Here is a 17,973-nt window from a genome sequence, read left to right on the forward strand (position 1 = left end):
CCACTCTATCTGTGTCCTCTGGTCCTAGACTCCCCCACTATAGGAAACAGCCTCTCCACATTCACTTTATCTGGGCCTTTCAACATTCGATAACAGCCGACCGTTTTTATGCCATGCACTCCTGGTTGGGAACCTGATGCACCATCAATAACTCTCGGAGACGTGAGGCGAGAGATAGGCTTTTATTAGCTGGAAGAAAGCATTGTCAGCAGCAAGAGACCATCACACAACATCCTGGAGACTGAGGGAGGAGCAGTGCCCCAATCGCCTTTATACAGGGGTCTGTGGGAGGAGCCACAGGAGCAGTCAGCAGAGGGGCGTGTCCAGACAGGTATATGTAGTTCACCACAGAACCGCTGGTCTAAGTTGTTCTGCACACTCTCTACTTCCTCAGCACTCTCTGCCCCTTCAACTATCTTCATATGGTCTGCAAACCTGGCCACAAAGCCCTGCCATGTTTCCCTTCATGACTCTGCCTACTCTTTCTACTGGACCTGCCTGTTTTATTTTGTACACACTGGTCAATCTGCACCTCTGCTGAACTGACAGCCTCTCGGCCTCGCCAGTTTAAACACTCCCAAGCAGCACGAGCAAATCTTCCTTCAAGAATACTAGTTTCACTCCAGTTCAGATGCAACCCATCCTTTGCGTATGGATAAGCCCTCCTCCAGACGAGATGAACACTAAGCCTTCTTGTGTTTGGCATGGTGGAAATCACCGTCCATTCTGGAGTGGGGAAGTAAAGAAGAAACGCTGTATGGAAAAGAACCTTTTTCACCCAGGGAGATGTGAGCACCTGGAATACGTTGCCAGGGAGAGCAGCAGAAGCAGAGTCACTGACAGCGTTTAAGGAGGTTCTACACGAGCAGCTGAATTCCCCAGTACAGATGGGTGTCCACTGCTCAGTGTGGACACGTACTGCTTCCACGCTGTTTGCATCTTCCAGTCTTAATAAGGAGTGACAGGATACCCTGGTCATTTATCAGGGCATTTCCAGAATCATGGATAAAGACCAGATTGAAATCAGGGCACAAATTATCTTAAATAACCAACGGCATCAAAATAAACTTCTGATTAGAACAGTATAGGCCCTTCAGCCCACAATATTCAGCCGCCCTTTTAACCTACTCCATCTAAATCTTCATTCCTACTCCTCCATTTTTCTATCATCCCTGTGCTTATCTAAGAGTCCCTTAAGTATTTGCCTCTCCCACCACCCCGGCAGGGCATTCCACGCACCCACTACCCTCTGTGTAAAAACTTCCCTCTGACACCCGCCTTACACTTTACTCCAATCACCTTAAATTATGCCCCCATGTATTATTAAAATTATGCCCCATGTATTATGCCCTGGGGATAAGCATTGTTTAAAATGATGTGTAAAGTTTTGAATTAATTTACCTCTATTGCTTGCTCCTGTAATGTGACATTCTTCCTGAAATAAGAACAATGGATTAATAAGGATACAGGATGAAGCAGTGATCTGCGATTAATAGAAGAGCAGGAAGAGTGGATATCAGACCACCGGATAACAATGCTGGAGAAGTAGAAATGGGGTACCAGGGAATGGCGGACGAACTGAATAAATACTTTGCATCAGTTTTTGTGTGGAAGGCACTAGCTGTGAGGTGGAAATTCCAGGTGTCAGGGGTCATGAAGTGTGAAGTTACCAAGAATAGGGAGAAGGTTCTTGGGAAACTGAAAGGTCTGAAGATAGATAAATCACCTGGACTAGATGGTGTACACCCCAGGGTTCTGAAAGAGGTGGCTGAAGAGATTATGTAGGCATCAGTAATGATCTTTCATTAATAACATAGATTCTGGAATGGTTCTGGAAGACTGGAAAATTCCAAATGTCACTCCACTCTTCAAGAACTGTTGACAACACTCCAAGTGCAGCCTGACTAGTGTCTTACACAGACTCAGCATTATCTCCTTGCTTTTATATTCTGTTCCTCTTGAAATAAATGCCAACATTGCATCTGCCTTCTTTACCACAGACTCAACCTGTAAATTAACCTCCTGGGGATCTTGCACAAGGACTCCAAAGTCCCTCTGCACCTCTGATGTATGAACCTTTTCCCCATTTAGATAATAATCTGCACTATTGTTCCTTTTAGCAAAATGTATTATCATACATCTCCCAACATTGTATTCCACCTGTCACTTTTTTGCCCATTCTTCCAACTTGTCTACGTCCTTCTGCAATCGCTTCCTCAGCACTACCTACCCCTCCACCTACCTTCGTATCATCCGCAAACTTTGCCACAAAGCCATCAATTCCATTATCCAAATCATTGATAAATATTGTGAAAAACTGTAGCCACAATACTGACCCCTGAGGAACACCACTAGTCACCGGCAGCCAACCAGAAAAGGCCCCTTTTATTCCCAGTTGCTGTCTCCTGCCTGTCAGCCATTCCTCTATCCATGCCAGCATACTTCTTCTAACACCACAGGATTTCATCTTATTAAGCAGCCTCAAGTGTGGGATCTTATCAAATGCCTTCTGAAAATCCAAGTACATGATATCCACTGCCTCTTCTTTGTCATCTCTTCCCTTCTAATAGTTCTTTTAGTTGCCTTTTGTTGGACTTTAAAAGCTTCCCAATCAACCAACTTCCCACTCACTTTTGCTACCTTATATATGCCCTTTCCTTGGCTTTTATGCAGTCCTTAACTTCCTTTGTCAGCCACGGTTGCCGACCCAACACTTGAGAACTTCTTCCTCTGTGGGACAAATCGTTCCTGTGCCTTGAACCATCTCTGCTCTGCTGTCATCTCCACCAGTATCCTCCTCCAGTCCACCTGGACAGGCTCCTCTCTCAGGCCTCTGTAATTCCCTTTATTCCATTGTGATACTGATACATGTGACTTCTGCTTCTCCCTCTCAAATTGCAGTATGAATTCAATCATATTGTAATCACTGCCTCCCAAGGGTCCCTTTTACGTTAGGCTCCCTAATAAGATCTGGGTTATTACACAACACCCAACCTAAGACAGCCTTTCCCTCAGTAGGCTCAAGTACAAGCTGCTCTAAAAAGCCATCTCACAGGCGTTCAACAAATACCCTCCCCTGCTCCCTCTGTAATCTCAACCCTACGGCTTGGCTATTATTTGGAGACCCATATATTATTCCCATAATATTTTCTTTTACCCTGTCAATTTCTTAACTCCACCTATAAAGATTCAACATTCTCTGACCCTACATTACCTCTTCCTAAGGATGTAATTCCATCTCTTACCAACAGAGCCACACCACCGCCTATGCCATCCTGCCGGTCCTTTTGATACAAAGTTAAGCTCCCAACTACAGCCTTCTTTCAGCCACGACTCAGTGATGCCCACAAATTCATATCAACCAGTCTAAAATGTGTAAAATGAGGGTAGAAGCAAAAAGTAGTAAGGTGAAAAGTAAAAGTGGCAGGCAGGCAAATCCAGGGCAAAAAGCAAAAAGAGCCACTTTTCAACATAATTGTATAAGGGCTAAGAGTGTTGTAAAAACAAGCCTGAAGGCTTTGTGTGTCAATGCGAGGAGCATTCGTAACAAGGTGGATGAATTGAATATGCAGATAGTTATTAATGAATATGATATAGTTGGGATCACAGAGACATGGCTCCAGGGTGACCAAGGATGGGAGCTCAACATCCAGGGATATTCAATATTCAGGAGGGATAGACAGGGAAGAAAAGGAGGTGGGGTAGCATTGCTGGTTAGAGAGGAGATTAATGCAATAGAAAGGAAGGACATTAGCCTGGAGGATGTGGAATCGATATGGGTAGAGCTGCATAACACTAAGGGGCAGAAGACGCTGGTGGGAGTTGTGTACAGGCCACCTAACAGTAGTAGTGAGGTTGGGGATGGCATTAATCAGGAAGTTAGAAATGCGTGCAATAAAGGACCAGCAGTTATAATGGGTGACTTCAATCTACATATAGATTGGGTGAACCAAATTGATAAGGGTGCTGAGGAAGAGGATTTCTTGGAATGTATGCGGGATGGTTTTTCTGAACCAACATGTCGAGGAACCAACTAGAGAGCAGGCCATTCTAGACTGGGTATTGAGCAATGAGGAAGGGTTCGTTAGCAATCTTGTCGTGCGAGGCCCCTTGGGTAAGAGTGACCATAATATGGTGGAATTCTTCATTAAGATGGAGAGTGACATAGTTAATTCAGAAACAAAGGTTCTGAACTTAAAGAAGGGTAACTTTGAAGGTATGAGACGTGAATTAGCTAAGATAGACTGACAAATGGTACTTAAAGGGTTGACGGTGGATATGCAATGGCAAGCATTTAAAGATCGCATGGATGAACTACAACAATTGTTCATCCCAGTTTGGCAAAAGAATAAACCAGGGAAGGTAGTGTACCCATGGCTGACAAGAGAAATTAGGGATAGTATCAAGTCCAAAGAAGAAACATATAAATTAGCAAAAAAAAGCAGCACACCTGAGGACTGGGAGAAATTCAGAGACCAGCAGAGGAGGACAAAGGGCTTAATTAGGAAAGGGAAAAAAGATTATGAGAGAAAGCAGGCAGGGAACATAAAAACTGACTGTAAAAGCTTTTATGGATATGTGAAAAGAAAAGGATTGGTCAAGACAAATGTAGGTCCTTTACAGTCAGAAACAGGTGAATTGATCATAGGGAACAAAGACATGGCAGACCAATTGAATAACTACTTTGGTTCTGTCTTCACTAAGGAGGACATAAATAATCTTCCGGAAATAGTAAGGGACCGAGGGTCTAGTGAGATGGAGGAACTGAGGGAAATACATGTTAGCAGGGAAATGGTGTTAGGTAAATTGATGGGATTAAAGGCAGATAAATCCCCAGGGCCAGATGGTCTGCATCCCAGAGTGCTTAAGGAAGTAGCCCAAGAAATAGTGGATGCATTAGTGATAATTTTTCAAAACTCCTTAGATTCTGGATTAGTTCCTGAGGATTGGAGGGTGGCTAATGTAACCCCACTTTTTAAAAAAGGAGGGAGAGAGAAACCGGGGAATTATAGACCGGTTAGTCTGACATTGGTGGTGGGGAAAATGCTAGAGTTGGTTATCAAAGATGTGATAACAGCACACTTGGAAAGAGATGAAATCATCAGACAAAGTCAGCATGGATTTGTGAAAGGAAAATCATGTCTGACAAATCTTACAGAATTTTTTGAAGATGTAACTAGTAGAGTGGATAGGGGAGAGCCAGTGGATGTGGTATATTTAGATTTTCAAAAGGCTTTTGACAAGGTCCCACACAGGAGATTAGTGTGCAAACTTAAAGCACACGGTATTGGGGGTATGGTATTGATGTGGATAGAGAATTGGTTGGCAGATAGGAAGCAAAGAGTGGGAGTAAATGGGACCTTTTCAGAATGGCAGGCAGTGACTAGTGGGGTACCGCAAGGCTCAGTGCTGGGACCGCAGTTGTTTACAATAAATATTAATGATTTAGATGAGGGAATTAAATGCAGCATCTCCAAGTTTGCGGATAACACGAAGCTGGGCGGCGGTGTTAGCTGTGAGGAGGATGCTAAGAGGATGCAGGGTGACTTGGATAGGTTAGGTGAGTGGGCAAATTCATGGCAGATGCAATTTAATGTGGATAAATGTGAGGTTATCCACTTTGGATGCAAGAACAGGAAAACAGATTATTATCTGAAAGGTGGCCGATTAGGAAAAGGGGAGGTGCAATGAGACCTGGGTGTCATTGTACACCAGTCATTGAAGGTGGGCATGCAGGTACAGCAGGCAGTGAAAAAGGCAAATGGTATGTTGGCATTCATAGCAAAAAGATTTGAGTACAGGAGCAGGGAGGTTCTACTGCAGTTGTACAAGGCCTTGGTGAGACCGCACCTAGAATATTGTGTGCAGTTTTGGTCCCCTAATCTGAGGAAAGACATTCTTTCCATAGAGGGAGTACAGAGAAGGTTCACCAGATTGATTCCTGGGATGGCAGGACTTTCATATGAAGAAAGACCGGATCGACTAGGCTTATACTTACTGGAATTTAGAAGATTGAGGGGGGATCTTATTGAAACGTATAAAATTCTAAAGGGATTGGACAGGCTAGATGCAGGAAGATTGTTTCCGATGTTGGGGAAGTCCAGAACGAGGGGTCACAGTTTAAGGATAAAGGGGAAGCCTTTTAGGACCGAGATGAGGAAAAACTTCTTCACACAGAGAGTGGTGAATCTGTGGAATCCTCTGCCACAGCAAACAGTTGAGGCCGGTTCATTGGCTATATTTAAGAGGAAGTTGGATATGGCCCTTGTGGCTAAAGGGATCAGGGGGTATGGAGAGAAAGCAGGTACAGGGTTCTGAGTTGGATGATCAGCCATGATCATACTGAATGGTGGTGCAGGCTCGAAGGGCCGAATGGCCTACTCCTTCACCTATTTTCTATGTTTCTATGTTTCTAGTCTCTAATTGCGCCACAAGTGCATCCACCTCATTCCTGAATGCTACGCGCATTTAAACACAGGACTTTCAGTGTTGCACCTTTCGCCTTTTTGAATTTTGCCTCTGTGGTACAATTTAACATTTGTACCCAATCATTGGCCTGGCCTTCCTTACCTTCATGTTACACCCATTATCTACTTGTAAACCTGCTGGCTGATCCTCAGCTCTATATACTGGTTCCCATCCGCCTGCCATATTAGGTTAAACCACTCCCAACTGTTCTAGACTTGCCTACAAGAATATTGGTCCCCCTCGGATTCAAGTGCAAGCCGTCCCTTTTGTACAGGTCCCACCTGCCCCAGAAGAGGTCCCAATCGTTCCTTGCTCCAATTCTTCAGCCAGGCATTTATCTGCCGTCTCATTCTATTCCTCTCCTCGCTGTCACGTGGCACAGGCAGCATTCTGAGATTACTATCCTTGAGGTCCTGCTTCTCACTTCCTCCATAACTCCCTGTATTTTTTATTTTCAGGACCTCCTCCCTTTCTTTTACCTATGACACTGGAACCAATATGTACCACGACTTCTGGCTGCTCACCCTCCCTTTTCAGGATATTGTGGACACGTTCAGATACATCTGGGACCCTGACACCTGGGAGGCAAACTACCACCCATGTTTCCACAGAATCGTCCCCCTGACTATAGAGTCCCTAATAACTGCTGCCATCCTCTTCTGTTCCCTACTGTTCTGAGCCGGAGGGCCAGACTCAGTGCCAGAGGAATGGCCACTGCTACTTCCCCCAGGTAGTTCATGCCCCCCCCCCCCCACAGTACTCAATATGGAGTGGTTATTGTTGAGAGGGACAGCCACAGGGGTGCTCTCCACTATTTGACATTCTCCCCTCCCTCTCTTGTCAGTGCATTAGGGATGCAGAATCAAAAAGGGTACCAAATACAGCACTCAAAGTGTTGTATCATAACGCACAGAGCATAAGAAATAAGGTGGATGATCTTGTTGCACTTTTACAGATTGTCAGGTATGATGTTGTGGCCATCACTGAATTGTGGCTGAGGGATGGTTGTAGTTGGGAACTAAACATCCAGGGTTACAGTTTGTATCAGAGGGGTAGGAAGGTAGGCAGAGGAGGTGGCATGGCTCTGCTGGTAAAGAATGGTAGTAGAAATAAATGTGCAGACTATTTTCTAAATAGGGAGAAAATCCAAAAATCTGATATGCAGAGGGGCTTGGGAGTCCTTGTGACTTCAGGACACCCTAATGGTTAACTTACAGGTTGAGTCAGTGGTGAGGAAGGCAAATGCAATGTTCGCACTCATTTCAAGAGGTCTGGAATACAAGAGCAGGGATGTGATGCTGAGGCTTTATAAGGCACTGGAGAGGCCTAACCTTGTGTATTGTGTACAGTTTTGGGCTCCTCATCTTAGAAAAGATGTGCTGGCATTGGAGGGGGTCCAGAGGAGGTTCACAAGGATGATTCTGGAAATGAAAGGGTTTTTATACGAGGAACGTTTGATGGCTCTGGGTCTGTACTCACTGGAATTTGGAAGGATGAGGGGGGATCTCATTGAAACCTTTCGAATGTTGAAAGGCCTAGACAGAGTAGATGTGGAAAGGATGTTTCCCATGGTGGGAGAGTCTAGGACAAAAGGGCACAGCCTCAGGATAGAGGGGTGTCCATTTAAAACAGAGATGCAGAGAAATTTCTTCGGCCAGAGGGTGGTGAATTTGTGGACTTTATTAGCACAGGCAGCTGTGGAGGCCGGGTCGTTGGGTGTATTTAAAGCAGGTTCTTGATTGGACATGGCATCAAAGGTTACAGGGAGAAGGCCGGGGACAGGGGCTGAGGAGGGGAAAATTTATCAGCCATGATTGAATAGTGGAGCTGACTCAATTGGCCAAATGGCATAATTCTGCTTTTATGTCTTATGATCTTATGGTATTATTTCAAGAGGACTAGAATATAAAAGCAAGGATGTAATGTTGAGGCTTTATAAAGCACTGGTGAGGCCTCACTTGGAGTATTGTGAGATGTTTTGGGCTCCTCTTCTGAGAAAATATGTGCTGAAACTGGAGAGGGTTCAAAGATTCCAGGATTGAATGGCTTGTCATATAAGGAGCTTTTGATGTATCTGAAACTGTACTCACTGGAATTCAGAGGAATGAGGGGGACCTCATTGAAACCTATTGAATGGTGAAAGGCCCTGATAGAGTAGATGTGGAGAGAATGCTTCCTATGATGGGAGAGTCTCAGGCAGCCTCAGAATAGAGGTTAGAACAGAGATGTGGAGGAACTTCTTCAGCCTGAGGGTGGTGAATCTGTGGAATTCTTTGCCCCGGGCAGCTGTGGAGGTCAAGCCTTTATGTATATTTAAGGCAGATGTTGATAGATTCTTGATTGGTCAGGGCATAAAAGTGATATGGGGAGAGGGGGAGCAGATTGGGGTTGAGAGGAAAATTAGATCAGCCATGAAGAAATGGCAGAACGGGTGCGAAGGGCCGAATAGCCTAATTCTGTTCCTTGATCTTCTAATCTTTTAAGTTCGCTGAGGTGATTTGAGAAATTGAATTCTGTTTAAGAAATATTAGTAAAGGAGGTCTGAGCAAGTGAGTTGCGACGTGAGGGAAGAAACTCACAAGTCCTTTGCTCAGTTGAGCGGACATTTATTTTCAATACCACACCTTCATAGTCTCCTGCCTATTGACACTGCGGCTGCTAATTCATCAACGTCTTCATGTGAATGATCAAAATTCTCTTACCTTGTCATGCCTCTCTTCAAAACATCAGTGTCATTTTTTGCTAAACCTTGAAAACCAAAAGGAAATTTATTTAAAATAAACTATTTTTATAGTAAAAATTGCACATTGCAACAAATTGGTTGGTTTATCCCATCAGAACTAAATACCAGTGCAGACATGATACAAAATACTTGTTGGATGTATTCAAACTGAATTCTTCCACACAATCTGCTGAATTCTGAATCGATCTCCTTTTATTCTAATCTCCCAATAATCACTATGTCAAATCCCCACGAATATTATACATCTCACTTTTCTAAACTCCAAGGATGAGGTCCAGCCTGTTCAACCTTTTCCTTAACCCTTTCAACCCTGGAATCAGCCTTTTATTTCGTGTAATTATTGTTTGGATTGGAAACTGGATAAGGTCAGTAGCTACGCCTACCCAGACTGTTTTGATAAGATGGTGGCAAGCTGCCACCTTAAAACATCGTAATCTTTGCTGTGAAGGTGCCAGTGTCTTAATGAAAAGAGAGATCTTGTATTTTGGCCAAGGAGCAATAGGTTTTCAAGTCAGTCCGACAAGGAATTTGGAGAGGAACCTTTAACTGATAGTTCTCCTATGTGTCCGAAGCTGCTGTCATTCCTGGTGGGAAGAGGTTGTCACGTTGGAGTAGTCTGTCTGAGTAACTGCAGCACATTTTGTAGAAGATACATTCTGCAGCCAAAGTGCAGTGTGAATGAACAGTGAGCTGGATGCCAAGCAAGCTGAATGATATCCTGTTCTTCAGACCATTCATCCAAGCAACACAGGCAGCATTTAATCATGCTCTTGATTCGTAGCTGGCGGCAAGGCTTTGGGGTATGAGGAGACAGGTCACGGGGCACAAGACTCTCAGCCTCTGCTCTGCTCCTGTGGCCAGCGCATTTATCTCTCAGTGTATCTCCACTGGTACCATCTCTCTTCTCATCAAGAAGCTGCTTCTCGGTGACAACCTGTCCACACGAGCACTGATCCCAACTCCACCTGCTGAAGCTCTCTTCAGCCCACAGCTAGTACTGGCATATCAGGCTGCTTATACCACATCAAGTACGAATGAGAGAAGTATCCTGCAATTGAACACCAGGAACACAAAAACTATAATTTTCAGATCCTGCCTCAAATTGCCCGAAACAGTGATTTCATGCCTCTTCCTGCCAACTCTCAACTGTAACCTGCAAATTTGATGCAGAGATGAGCGAAAATCCTATTACGCCAACGTGATTCACACGGTCCACTCGCAACTCCTTTAAGCATTGTCCAGTTTCTCCCAGTCCTGCCTTAGCTCAGAAGATTGCATATATTACATTTAATCTCACATTCCACACCACTCCTGGTCAATCTCGCATTCCACACCACTCCTGGTCAATCTCACATTCCACACCACTCCTGGTCAGTCTCACGTTCCACACCACTCCTGGTCAGTCTCACGTTCCACACCACTCCAGGTCAATCTCACATTCCACACCACTCCAGGTCAATCTCACATTCCACACCACTCCAGGTCAATCTCACATTCCACACCACTCCTGGTCAATCTGATATTCCACACCACTCCTGGTCAATCTGATATTCCACACCACTCCTGGTCAATCTCACATTCCACACCCCTCCCGGTCAGTCTCACATCCCACACCACTCCCGGTCAATCTCACATTCCACACCACTCCCGGTCAGTCTCACATCCCACACCACTCCTGGTCGATCTCACATTCCACACCCCTCCCGGTCAGTCTCACATTCCACACCACTCCCGGTCAGTCTCACATTCCACACCACTCCTGGTCAATCTCACATTCCACACCACTCCCGGTCAATCTCACATTCCACACCAATCCCGGTCAGTCTCACATTCCACACCACTCCCGGTCAGTCTCACATTCCACACCACTCCTGGTCAATCTCACATTCCACACCCCTCCCGGTCAGTCTCACATTCCACACCACTCCTGGTCAATCTCACATTCCACACCACTCCCGGTCAATCTCACATTCCACACCACTCCCGGTCAATCTCATATTCCACACCACTCCTGGTCAGTCTCACATTCCACACCACTCCCGGTCAATCTGATATTCCACACCACTCCTGGTCAATCTCACATTCCACACCACTCCTGGTCAATCTCACATTCCACACCACTCCTGGTCAGTCTCGCATCCACACCACTCCCGGTCAGTCTCACATTCCACACCACTCCCGATCAGTCTCGCATTCCACACCACTCCCGGTCAGTCTCACATTCCACACCACTCCCGATCAGTCTCACATTCCACACCACTCCTGGTCAATCTGATATTCCACACCACTCCTGGTCAATCTCACATTCCACACCACTCCTGGTCAATCTGATATTCCACACCACTCCTGGTCAATCTCACATTCCACACCACTCCTGGTCAATCTCACATTCCACACCACTCCTGGTCAGTCTCGCATCCACACCACTCCCGGTCAGTCTCACATTCCACACCACTCCCGGTCAATCTGATATTCCACACCACTCCTGGTCAATCTGATATTCCACACCACTCCTGGTCAATCTGATATTCCACACCAATCCCGGTCAGTCTCACATTCCACACCACTCCCGGTCAGTCTCACATTCCACACCACTCCCAGTCAATCTGATATTCCACACCACTCCCGGTCAATCTGATATTCCACACCACTCCCGGTCAATCTGATATTCCACACCACTCCTGGTCAATCTGATATTCCACACCACTCCCAGTCAATCTGATATTCCACACCACTCCCAGTCAATCTGATATTCCACACCACTCCTGGTCAATCTCACATTCCACACCACTCCTGGTCAATCTCACATTCCACACCACTCCTGGTCAGTCTCGCATCCACACCACTCCAGGTCAGTCTCACATTCCACACCACTCCCGGTCAATCTGATATTCCACACCACTCCTGGTCAATCTGATATTCCACACCACTCCTGGTCAATCTGATATTCCACACCAATCCCGGTCAGTCTCACATTCCACACCACTCCCGGTCAGTCTCACATTCCACACCACTCCCAGTCAATCTGATATTCCACACCACTCCCGGTCAATCTGATATTCCACACCACTCCTGGTCAATCTGATATTCCACACCACTCCTGGTCAATCTGATATTCCACACCAATCCCGGTCAGTCTCACATTCCACACCACTCCCGGTCAGTCTCACATTCCACACCACTCCCAGTCAATCTGATATTCCACACCACTCCTGGTCAATCTGATATTCCACACCACTCCTGGTCAATCTGATATTCCACACCACTCCTGGTCAATCTGATATTCCACACCACTCCTGGTCAATCTGATATTCCACACCAATCCCGGTCAGTCTCACATTCCACACCACTCCCAGTCAATCTGATATTCCACACCACTCCCGGTCAGTCTCACATTCCACACCACTCCTGGTCAATCTCATATTCTACATCATGCACGGTTGGTGTCCACTGCTCACCCTCTGTAAATTTAAGACAATCAAAAATCATAGCTCCATTTTCTAACTCCGAAAATTCCTGACCTCCACTATCATGTAGTTCCAGACCAACCTGGTTCCAGTCAAGAAAACTTTTGATATACAACTTTTAAATGTTCCCACTTGTCAGATGACCCTTTTTGTCCACAAAAACCCTACTTCAATCAAAGTTCAAAGTAAATTTATGATCAAAATATTTTATGTCAGCATTTACTATCCTGACATTCATTTTCCTGTGGGCAAACTCAACAAATCCAGATCAGAATAGTAACCATAATAGAATCAATCAAGTTGTGTCAGTTCCTGTCTAATACTGTCTACATTTTGCTTTGCCCTAATCTGGAACTTGTGGTCCAGGTGTGTCCCTTTCCATCACTACTTTAAGATGAATAGAACAATGGTCACTGATACCAATGTGCTCTCCTGCTGCCCCCTCAGTCACTTGTCCTGCCCTGCTTGCCAACAATAGGCCAAGTTCTGCCCTCTATATATCGCCTGTGGAAACTTTCCTGAATACATTTAACAAATTCTGCCCCATCTCGGTCCTCAGCACTATGCACGCCTAGTATATATTGGGAAAGTTAAAATCCCCGACTGGGACGCCTCAACTATTCTTGCAACTTTTTGCAATCTCCCTGCATACTTGTTCCTCTAATTCATGATGACTATTCATGGGCCTGTGTTACGATCCCAGAAGGGTGACCAGCCTCTTCTTATTTCTCAGCTCCACCATAAACTCTTGCTCTCAATGACTCAGAAACAGCTTTTTCCTGTCCACCATTAGATTTTTAAAATGTCCATGGACCCATGAAAACTACCTCGTTATTCAGTTTACCTTTGCACTATTTATTTCTTGTAAATCACTGTACTGCTACTGCAAAACAATTTTCACATCTATGTCACTGACAATAAATCTCATTCTGATTCTGGATAAATCTTTCAGTAATTTAATCTCTGATTTCACCTCCCTGTTTACTAGGTCCCTATGAGCTTGTCTGATTGAATACATCACTTTACACTAGTCTGAATTAAATTCCACTAGCCATTCTCTTGTCCACCTTCCCAGTTGATCTAGGTCCTGGAAAACCTCTTCACAAATGTTGGTGTCATGTCCAAGCTTGCTCATTGTGCTGGCGACATTCTCCGCTGTCACTAGTACAAATGGAGTGCAATAAAATACAGAGCACCGATCCCTACAGCACACCACTGGTTAAAAGACAGAGCACCGATCCCTACAGCACAGCCCTGGTTAAAAGACAGAGCACCGATCCCTACAGCACACCACTGGTTAAAAGACAGAGCACCGATCCCTGTAGCACAGCCCTGGTTAAAAGACACAGCACCGATCCCTGTAGCACAGCACTGGTTAAAAGACAGAGCACCGATCCCTGTAGCACAGCACTGGTTAAAAGACAGAGCACCGATCCCTGTAGCACAGCACTGGTTAAAAGACAGAGCACCGATCCCTACAGCACAGCACTGGTTAAAAGACAGAGCACCGATCCCTACAGCACAGCACTGGTTAAAAGACAGAGCACCGATCCCTGTAGCACAGCACTGGTTAAAAGACAGAGCACCGATCCCTACAGCACAGCCCTGGTTAAAAGACAGAGCACCGATCCCTGTAGCACAGCACTGGTTAAAAGACAGAGCACCGATCCCTGTAGCACAGCACTGGTTAAAAGACAGAGCACCGATCCCTGTAGCACAGCCCTGGTTAAAAGACAGAGCACCGATCCCTGTAGCACAGCACTGGTTAAAAGACAAAGCACCGATCCCTGTAGCACAGCACTGGTTAAAAGACAGAGCACCGATCCCTGTAGCACAGCCCTGGTTAAAAGACAGAGCACCATTCCCTGCAGCACAGCACTGGTTAAAAGACAGAGCACCGATCCCTGCAGCACAGCCCTGGTTAAAAGACAGAGCACCATTCCCTGCAGCACAGCACTGGTTAAAAGACAGAGCACCGATCCCTGTAGCACAGCACTGGTTAAAAGACAAAGCACCGATCCCTGTAGCACAGCACTGGTTAAAAGACAGAGCACTGATCCCTACAGCCCACCACTGGTTAAAAGACAGAGCACCGATCCCTGTAGCACAGCACTGGTTAAAAGACAAAGCACCGATCGCTGTAGCACAGCCCTGTTTAAAAGACAGAGCATCGATCCCTACAGCACAGCACTGGTTAAAAGACAGAGCACCGATCCCTACAGCACAGCACTGGTTAAAAGACAGAGCACCGATCCCTGTAGCACAGCACTGGTTAAAAGACAGAGCACCGATCCCTGCAGCACAGCCCTGGTTAAAAGACAAAGCACCGATCCCTGTAGCACAGCCCTGTTTAAAAGACAGAGCATCGATCCCTACAGCACAGCACTGGTTAAAAGACAGAGCACCGATCCCTGTAGCACAGCACTGGTTAAAAGACAGAGCACCGATCCCTGTAGCACAGCCCTGTTTAAAAGACAGAGCACCGATCCCTACAGCACAGCACTGGTTAAAAGACAAAGCACCAATCCCTGTAGCACAGCCCTGTTTAAAAGACAGAGCATCGATCCCTACAGCACAGCCCTGTTTAAAAGACAGAGCATCGATCCCTACAGCACAGCACTGGTTAAAAGACAGAGCACCGATCCCTGTAGCACAGCACTGGTTAAAAGACAGAGCACCGATCCCTGCAGCACAGCCCTGGTTAAAAGACAGAGCACCGATCCCTGCAGCACAGCACTGGTTAAAAGACAGAGCACCGATCCCTGTAGCACAGCCCTGGTTAAAAGACAGAGCACCGATCCCTGTAGCACAGCCCTGGTTAAAAGACAGAGCACCGATCCCTGCAGCACAGCCCTGGTTAAAAGACAGAGCACCGATCCCTGCAGCACAGCACTGGTTAAAAGACAGAGCACCGATCCCTGCAGCACAGCCCTGGTTAAAAGACAGAGCACCGATCCCTGCAGCACAGCACTGGTTAAAAGACAGAGCACCGATCCCTGCAGCACAGCCCTGGTTAAAAGACAGAGCACCGATCCCTACAGCACAGCACTGGTTAAAAGACAGAGCACCGATCCCTGCAGCACAGCACTGGTTAAAAGACAGAGCACCGATCCCTGTAGCACAGCCCTGGTTAAAAGACAGAGCACTGATCCCTACAGCCCATCACTGGTTAAAAGACAGAGCACCGATCCCTACAGCACACGACTGGTTAAAAGACAGAGCACCGATCCCTGCAGCACAGCACTGGTTAAAAGACAGAGCACCGATCCCTGCAGCACACCACTGGTTAAAAGACAGAGCACTGATCCCTACAGCCCACCACTGGTTAAAAGACAGAGCACCGATCCCTGTAGCACAGCACTGGTTAAAAGACAGAGCACCGATCCCTACAGCACAGCACTGGTTAAAAGACAGAGCACCGATCCCTGTAGCACAGCCCTGGTTAAAAGACAGAGCACTGATCCCTACAGCCCATCACTGGTTAAAAGACAGAGCACCGATCCCTACAGCACACGACTGGTTAAAAGACAGAGCACCGATCCCTGCAGCACAGCACTGGTTAAAAGACAGAGCACCGATCCCTGCAGCACACCACTGGTTAAAAGACAGAGCACTGATCCCTACAGCCCACCACTGGTTAAAAGACAGAGCACCGATACTTGTAGCACAGCACTGTTTAAAAGACAGAGCACCGATCCCTGTACCACACCACTGGTTAAAAGACAGAGCACCGATCCCTGCAGCACAGCACTGGTTAAAAGACAGAGCACCGATCCCTGCAGCACACCACTGGTTAAAAGACAGAGCACTGATCCCTACAGCCCACCACTGGTTAAAAGACAGAGCACCGATCCCTGCAGCACACCACTGGTTAAAAGACAGAGCACTGATCCCTACAGCCCACCACTGGTTAAAAGACAGAGCACCGATCCCTACAGCACAGCACTGTTTAAAAGACAGAGCACCGATCCCTGCAGCACACCACTGGTTAAAAGACAAAGCACCGATCCCTGCAGCACACCACTGGTTAAAAGACAGAGCACTGATCCCTGCAGCACCGCACTGGTTAAAAGACAAAGCACCGATCCCTGTAGCACAGCCCTGGTTAAAAGACAGAGCACTGATCCCTACAGCCCACAACTGGTTAAAAGACAGAGCACCGATCCCTGTAGCACAGCACTGGTTAAAAGACAAAGCACCGATCCCTGTAGCACAGCCCTGTTTAAAAGACAGAGCATCGATCCCTACAGCACAGCACTGGTTAAAAGACAGAGCACCGATCCCTACAGCCCACCACTGGTTAAAAGACAGAGCACCGATACTTGTAGCACAGCACTGTTTAAAAGACAGAGCACCGATCCCTGTAGCACAGCACTGGTTAAAAGACAGAGCACCGATCCCTGTAGCACAGCCCTGGTTAAAAGACAGAGCACCGATCCCTACAGCACAGCACTGGTTAAAAGACAGAGCACCGATCCCTGCAGCACAGCACTGGTTAAAAGACAGAGCACCGATCCCTGTAGCACAGCCCTGGTTAAAAGACAGAGCACCGATCCCTACAGCACAGCACTGGTTAAAAGACAGAGCACCGATCCCTGTAGCACAGCACTGGTTAAAAGACAGAGCACCGATCCCTACAGCACAGCACTGGTTAAAAGACAGAGCACCGATCCCTGTAGCACAGCCCTGGTTAAAAGACAGAGCACCATTCCCTGCAGCACAGCACTGGTTAAAAGACAGAGCACCGATCCCTGTAGCACAGCACTGGTTAAAAGACAAAGCACCGATCCCTGTAGCACAGCACTGGTTAAAAGACAGAGCACTGATCCCTACAGCCCACCACTGGTTAAAAGACAGAGCACTGATCCCTGTAGCACAGCACTGGTTAAAAGACAAAGCACCGATCCCTGTAGCACAGCACTGGTTAAAAGACAGAGCACTGATCCCTACAGCCCACCACTGGTTAAAAGACAGAGCACCGATCCCTGTAGCACAGCACTGGTTAAAAGACAAAGCACCGATCGCTGTAGCACAGCCCTGTTTAAAAGACAGAGCACCGATCCCTGTAGCACAGCCCTGGTTAAAAGACAGAGCACCGATCCCTACAGCACAGCACTGGTTAAAAGACAGAGCACCGATCCCTACAGCACAGCACTGGTTAAAAGACAGAGCACCGATCCCTGTAGCACAGCACTGGTTAAAAGACATAGCACCGATCCCTGCAGCACAGCCCTGGTTAAAAGACAAAGCACCGATCCCTGTAGCACAGCCCTGTTTAAAAGACAGAGCATCGAT

General features: G+C 46.6%; 1 protein-coding gene across 1 annotated transcript in view; it reads right to left on the reverse strand.

The window, feature by feature from the left end:
• The window catches only part of LOC140728799 (von Willebrand factor-like), an 89,557-nt gene extending 75,739 nt beyond the window's left edge, over nucleotides 1-13,818 (reverse strand). The window contains exons 1-3 of the mRNA XM_073047755.1: nucleotides 13,746-13,818; nucleotides 9,171-9,216; nucleotides 1,402-1,435 (exon numbers count right to left, since the gene is read on the reverse strand). Of these exons, the coding sequence (XP_072903856.1) occupies nucleotides 1,402-1,435; nucleotides 9,171-9,178 (42 nt within the window). The 5' untranslated portion in view covers nucleotides 9,179-9,216; nucleotides 13,746-13,818. The remainder of the gene's footprint in view (nucleotides 1-1,401; nucleotides 1,436-9,170; nucleotides 9,217-13,745) is intronic.
• Nucleotides 13,819-17,973: the final 4,155 nt, after the last annotated feature.

This window comes from Hemitrygon akajei, chromosome 6 (assembly GCF_048418815.1).
Source record: "Hemitrygon akajei chromosome 6, sHemAka1.3, whole genome shotgun sequence".
Taxonomy (NCBI): Eukaryota; Metazoa; Chordata; class Chondrichthyes; order Myliobatiformes; family Dasyatidae; genus Hemitrygon; species Hemitrygon akajei.